We start from the raw sequence: 6,387 nt of genomic DNA, 5'->3' as shown, positions 1-6,387 counted from the left end.
CCTGGCGTGTCCACACCTTGGCCAGGGGGGCTGAACCGGGGCCAGGCACTGCCAGTGGCCAGGGCTGCTTCAGCGACATAAGGGCAGGACGCTGCGTATCCCCCACCCCCATGGGGCTGTCACCACCCGCCACAGACCCCACAAACGCATCGCCACCGGAGCCTCCCCAGCCCGGGGAGCTTGCATGGGGTCCGGCACCGCCATGGCACAGCCATGGCTTGGATGGGCGCTGGGCACGGCTGGGACAGGGCCYGGAGCCGCCCATGGCTGTGCTGCGGGGCGGCTCCAGTGCAGGGCCGAGCGTGGCGTCCCGGGGGAGCGGGACGAGCCCCGGCCCCGCGCCCCGCTCAGCCCCGGCCGGGGCTGCCATTGGCTCCGGCGGGAGCGCTGACCGCCAGCCGCCTCCGAACTATTTCCTGTTGCTGCAGCGTTAATGCTAAACAGACCTTGCTCTCTCTTCCCTCGCTCCAGCCAAAGTGCAGCGGCTCTGCCGCCGCCGCCTTCCCAGCCCGGTGAGTACCGGCCCCGGGCACCGCGCGGGGCTCAGCGCGGGCACCACGGCGACATCGGCACCCTCGGCCACCAGCCCCGACGGCCACCAGCCCCGACGGCCACAGCGGCTGTCGCGGCTCGGTTCCGTCCCGCCTCAGGTGCTCCGGCACCGGGGGACGCGGGGCTGGTGCAGGGACACGGGGCTGAGAGCGCAGGGCTCGGTGACACAGGGCTCGGGCTGTGGGATCGCAGCGGGTGARGATGCGGAGCAGGCGGCTCGGGGACACAGAGTAGCGCTCGGGGACGCAGCACTGARCCACTCGGAGTTCGGCTGTTGGGGACATTTGGCCGCAAGGCCCTAGAGCCAGCATAGCTCTTATCAGCACCCTGTCACCGGCTGGGGTCCCTGGGGTCCCGTGGTGGGGCTGTGCCACTCCAGCCCCACAGCAAACCCTTGCCGGGCAGGGGCGGCTGTGCCGCTGCTTCTCGGGGAGGGTATCTCCCCTTCCTAGGGACCCCGCTGGCCTTGTTTTGGGGTGTCCCACTAGAGGGGCTGCCCAGCCCCGGGACGTGCCGCAGCCCCTCAGCTCTGGACTGTCCGGGATGGTTTTGCTGATGTGTCACATTTTCTGCATTTCTTTCCTCATTCCTCCCTCCCTGGAGCCGTTTCTGGGAATGAGCTCGTCCCCTGCCAGGGCCAAATTGCCTCCCGCCCTGCCCTGCCCGCTGTCCTGCTTCCCATCCTTCCCACTGTCCTGCTGCCCATCCTTCCCGCTGTCCTGCCTCTCATCCTGACCGCTGCCCTGTCCTGGCACTGTGCCTGGCCTTGTCCTGGCACTGCAGGACCCCGCGGCAAAGGGCCAAAGCTGGAGCTGGGCTGGAGCTGTGTGGGGGACAGGGACAGGGACAGGGACAGGGACACTGCTCCAAGGGTTTTTGGGGCACCCGTGTGTGCACACGAGCACGGGCAGCTCTGGCAGCCGTGTGCGGGAACCCTGCTCTGTCCCTGTCCCTCTGTCCCTGCCTCTCTGCCCCTGTCCCTCTGTCCCACCCCAAGGCCGGGCAGGGGACAGAAAGCCTGGCCCGGTGCCACGGATCCGCCTGATGCCGTGTCCAGGAGGAGCCGTATCCGTCCCGTTCCCTCAGGAAGGACGGAGGGCGGCGGGATGGGCCGGCTCCAGCCCTGGACCGGGCAGCCCAGCCCAGGCACCGAGCCCTGCTCAGCCGGAGCTCAGCGAGGAGCCCCTGGGTGCGCCCAGGCACGGCCTGGAGAGGGACAGGGGACTTGGGGGCGGTGGCAGATCGCTGTAAAGCCTTGCTCAGCCCCTGTCCCGCAGATGCCAAGCATGTGCCGTCCCTGGAGCCGCTGAGAAGTGCCAGGCACAGGAACAGGATGGAGAGCTGCCGGAGGGACATGGAGCTGCTCAGCAACAGCATGGCCGCATACGCCCACATCCGAGGTGAGCCAGGACGCGCTCGGGGGGCCTCCGGGGCCACCGCAGCCCCCGGCCGGTCCCTCACCCYCTCTGTTCCCCCCACAGCCAACCCCGAGAGCTTCGGGCTCTACTTCGTGCTGGGCGTTTGCTTCGGGCTGGTGCTGACCCTGTGCCTGCTGGTGCTGCGCTTGTCCTGCCGGCCCGCCCCGCGGCCCCCGGCGCGCCCCGACCTCAGCGAGGATGAGGATGAGGACGACGACGAGGACGAAGAGGACACCGTCGACCGCGCAGCGTCTGAGTCGCTGCTGCCGGTGACCGAGATCCCGCTGGAGAGCCACGGTCCCGGGGACGGGGCTCTGGCCGTGAACGTGTTCGCGTCGGCCGAGGAGCTGGAGCGGGCGCAGCGGCTGGAGGARCGGGAGCGCATCATCCGCGAGATCTGGCGCAATGGGCAGCCCGACATCCTGGGCTCCGGCACCATCGGCACCCTGGGCCGCGTCCACTACTACTGAGCCCGGCCGCTGCCCTGGGGCCGTGTCCGCTCCCCACAGCTGACCCCACACCGTGTCAGGAGCGAGCAGGAGGGCGGCGGGGCTGCCCTGGACTGTCCCTGCACCACGGACAGCCGGACCCCGCTGTCACGGGCACCCCCGGGGCTGGATTCGCCCCCGCCGCTGTGGGACACGATGCACTTTGAGCCATTGGTACGACGGCTGGCASCAGCCGAGCAGCCCCGGGACACGCGGGGACAGGGACAAGGACAGAGGGTTTCACCAGGTGGGGCAGGGCCGGGCTGTACGTCCGTGTGAGCCGTGGGGTCCTGCCCCTTAAACATGGTGCTGTTTTACACGAACTGGAGCCCAGCGTGGCGGGTCCGGCGTTTTGGGGGGCCCCGGACACAGCGACGGCCGCGGCTTCTCCCCGCGCCAATTCCCTTCCCGGCCCCACTAAAATTAGCCGGGACTTTTCCGGCACCGCCCGCCGTGACCCAGCGCCCTCCCGGCCGGACCAGGGCGGATGTTCCCGCTGGACTCCGGACCGGCCGCTGCTCCCCGGGGATGCGGCAGCTCCCGCCGGGCTGAGCCGCATCCTGCCCCGCTCCCAGCTCCAGCCCCGCGGGGTGCGGGGCCCCGCTGCCCCCTCCCCGGCAGCTTTATAAAAATAGCTCCTTCCCAGGCTGGTCCCCCCTCCTCCGCCAGCGCCAGCGGGATCCAGATGTTTTCCAGATGTTCTCCAGTGGCTGGAGGCCAGGATGTGCTGGGGCTGGGAGTGGGGCTGCCCTGGGAAACTGTGCGGGGGTGGAGGAGGAGGAGAAGAGGGAGGAGGAGGAGGAGGAGGAGAGGGAGGAGGAGGAGGCCCTGCCCCAGCCCCGCCGGGCCCTGGTGGGACCCCCGGTGCCACGGTGGGATCCTTTGTGCCCGGCGGGACCAGCCCAGCCCTGCGGGTCATGGCAGCCAACCACAGAGCCCTGAGCAGCCCCTACACATCACTCTGTACACRAAATAGTTTATTTAAAACTATTTCTACAGGTCCAGGGGCTATCGTGCGTCAAGGAGCGGTGAGCCTGGGCGCGGTGTGGGTGTAGAACGGGGCTGGGGGCAGCGAGGTCAGGGAGGCACAGGCCACCATGTGCCACCCACATGCCACCCGCATGCCCCGTGCCCCGGGGTGGGCACCACAGCCCCACAATGCTAATAGGGCAGCCCTTTCTTCACCCGCTCGATCTCTGCCTGTGGGGAGAGGCTGTGAGTGTTGGGGGGCACAGGGGGGACCCCGGGATGGGGCAACCCCTGCCAGGGACTCACCTGCAGTGCCTGGCGCTGGGTCCGCTCCTGGCACAGCTCCTGCCGCAGCTCCTGCAGATCCCGCCTGCAACAGCCCGGGTGGCTCAGCCGTGGCCAGATCCAGCAGCAGATGGCCAGAGCCACCAGGGACCCCCTGGCACCCCCATCCCCACTCACAGGTGCTGGACTCGCATCAGGTCCACGAGGATGTGCARGGTCCGGACCTCAGCCTTCAGATCCTCCAGGGCCAGCGGCTTCCCCTCTGACCCCTCTGACCCCTCCAGCCCTTCCGTGCTCCATGGTGGGATTGGGGCACAGACCCCAGCACAGGGAAGCCCCCGGGGCTGCTCCTCCCCACAGGGACCCCCCGTGCTCCCCAGGACAACGCTGGGTGGCCGCTGGCCGGGTACCCGTGGCCGTGTGGCTGTGGGGTGGCTCAGCCTGGCTGTGGTCACCGACACGGTGTTGAAGCCTTCAGCATCTGCCGAAGGAAGAGCAGTAATTGGCACCTGGTGCTGGGCAGGGCCTGGCCACCCTGCAGCCCCCTGAGTGACCCCTGGACCTTACCTGGRTCACTGGCTCTGCTCCTCTCCGTGTCAGCCGAGGTGCTGGGCTGAGGGTCAGTGGGCCTGGGGACAGCAGGGGTGTGAGATGGCACAGCCAAGGAGCTGCCAACCCCACAGCAGGGYCAGCCGTGGCCATGAACACGGCCCCGGGCACTGGGACATCGCAGTGGCCCTGGATGCGCCTGCACAGCCACGTTTCTTACTTGGTGGCCAGCACGGGGGCAGGTTTGGTCTTGGCCGGAACTGGGGGAGCAGGAGCCATCCTCTTGATGAGTGGGAGCTTGGCTGGCTCCATCCTCGCCCGTGCCGGGAGCTCTGCGGGGTGAAAGCAGGAGCAGGAGCAGCCCTGTCGGGGCAGAGCGGGGACAGGAAGCGCTTCCTGCTGGGGACATGCCCTGGCCCAGGGGCCCRGYCCTGTCACATCCCTGTCRTTCCCTCTCCTCCAGCCCAGGACTCATCCAGGGGCTCCGTGTCCTCGTCCTCCTTGTCCTTCACTGTGGTTCCAGCTGCCAGGGAGCCAAGGGACTGGACAGGGATCYTCTTCCAGCCTCTCCCAGCCCCACACCCATCCCTCCCCCAGCCCCACAGCCGCTGTGGTCTGGTACTTCCTCTGGCTGCGGTGGAACAGGCAACTGCAAAGGTTCTCGGAGAACAAGCACCACATCTTGGGCAGGATTWCATCCCACCATYATCCMCRGCACAGCAGCGTCCCTGACCTGCCRAACCCCRGGGTCACACCAGGACCGGCCACTGGCACGACACAGGACATCAGGCCCTGGGCATGTGGGCCATGGACTGCCCTGTTGTCATGGCAGGTGCCCCTGAACCCATGGCCAGGTGGGCCATGCTGTAGTGGGTCACTCTGTCCTTGTGGTGGGTCACCCTGTCCCTGTGGTGGGCCACCCTGTCCCTGTGGTGGGCCACCTTGTTCCCATGGTGGGCCAGCAGACACAGAGGCCTCGCAGACACGGAAAATGGTGCTGGTATTACCCACCCAAAGACACGTCTGCAGTCTGGGGGCTGTGGGGATCAGGGCAGCCCTGCCCGAGGCCCCCGTGCTCCTTCACTCCTGCAGCAACAGGGGTGAYGGTGCCCAGCATCCCACCAGCCCCGCACTGGCAGCTCTGCTGGACCCCAGGGCACGGCCCAGCCCTGGAGCAGAGTGACCACGCACAGGGGCTGCCATTGGGATGCTCCCCGTGTTTGGGACCCTCGGCTATTCCCTCCTACCTGTCCCCAGTGCCGAGCGGTGTTGTGCCGTGCCAGGCTCCTCCGGTCCCGCACCGCACACGTGATGTGCAGGAGGAAACCGCTGTGCTGGGAAGGAAGTCAAACCAAAGCACCTCTTGTGATACTGCACACCACAACCCCGTGCCCCCAAAAGGGATCTCCAGATCCCAGCCCTGCCACCTGACCCACCCTGATGAGTCACCAAGGTTCCTGGGGCCGGAGGAGCACCAGACTCATTGGATTTTGTGTGCTGTGATGGCTTCAGCTGTGGGAGAGGGTTTGAATGAAGATGGGACCAGAGGGCACTGGAACCGCAGGCAGTGACCRCTGGCACRGCACAGCCCCACAGAGCCCTGTGTCCCCCTTGGCCACTCCCAGCTTGGAGCCCCCACCCAACTTCTCCAGCCCTGGGCAGGGCTGGGCCATCTGTGCCACTGCAGGGTGTCAGTGCTGCCATCCCTGCGCAGCCAGGAGGAGCCGGGGCCAGGGCAGGACCGCAGCCAGCCCGGAGTGACAGATCACAGTCGGGGCTCACAGCAGATCTGTCACCCTCAGTGGGAGGGAAGTGAAACCCAAACCACAGAGGGGCCAAAACCCACAGACCGCGAGTGCAGGGGCGGTGCCACTGCTGTCCCTSCGCAGCGGTCAGTGTGACACAGGGATCTGAGCTGGTGCTGGCCGGTGCCTGGCCCAGGAGACTGCGGATATTCCTTTTTGCCAAATGCATCTGACCCTGCAGTACCTCCCAGCAGCAGGGATGGGGCTGGGAATCAGCCCTCGGGCAGAGAAGGATGGTGGAACAGAGGTTGTGTTGCAGACCAAGAGGCTGCACTTGCCAGCTGTGGCCACTCAGGCCAAGGAGTTGGCAATGCTGGGCAC

General features: G+C 67.6%; 2 protein-coding genes across 4 annotated transcripts; one reads left to right on the top strand and one right to left on the bottom strand.

Moving 5' to 3' along the window:
- Positions 1-259: 259 nt before the first annotated feature.
- Positions 260-3,232, top strand: EVA1B (eva-1 homolog B). Of its 2 annotated transcripts, none has more exons than XM_057387254.1 (3): positions 260-512; positions 1,830-1,952; positions 2,034-3,232. In XM_057387254.1, exons 1-3 carry the CDS (start codon positions 434-436, stop codon positions 2,438-2,440), a joined length of 609 nt encoding a protein of 202 aa, XP_057243237.1. In that variant the 5' UTR covers positions 260-433; the 3' UTR covers positions 2,441-3,232. The 2 variants fall into 2 exon arrangements, with proteins under 2 accessions (XP_057243237.1, XP_057243239.1); XM_057387256.1 differs by having other exon boundaries at positions 455-512; positions 1,816-1,952.
- A 343-nt stretch (positions 3,233-3,575) lies between these two features.
- On the bottom strand, positions 3,576-4,722 carry LOC130586464 (SH3 domain-containing kinase-binding protein 1-like). 2 transcript variants are annotated; one of them, XM_057387262.1, is made up of 5 exons: positions 4,482-4,668; positions 4,280-4,341; positions 3,890-4,193; positions 3,734-3,797; positions 3,576-3,658 (listed from the first exon to the last, which is right to left on the bottom strand). In XM_057387262.1, exons 1-5 carry the CDS (start codon positions 4,571-4,573, stop codon positions 3,620-3,622), a joined length of 561 nt encoding a protein of 186 aa, XP_057243245.1. In that variant the 5' UTR covers positions 4,574-4,668; the 3' UTR covers positions 3,576-3,619. The 2 variants fall into 2 exon arrangements, with proteins under 2 accessions (XP_057243245.1, XP_057243246.1); XM_057387263.1 differs by having other exon boundaries at positions 3,576-3,797; positions 4,482-4,722.
- Positions 4,723-6,387: the final 1,665 nt, after the last annotated feature.

Source organism: Malurus melanocephalus, unplaced genomic scaffold (assembly GCF_030028575.1).
Source record: "Malurus melanocephalus ecotype Western Australia unplaced genomic scaffold, MMel_1.1 scaffold_1163, whole genome shotgun sequence".
Classification (NCBI taxonomy): Eukaryota; Metazoa; Chordata; class Aves; order Passeriformes; family Maluridae; genus Malurus; species Malurus melanocephalus.
Note: the sequence above shows the minus strand (reverse complement) of the source record. Positions and strands in the feature narration are given on the sequence as shown.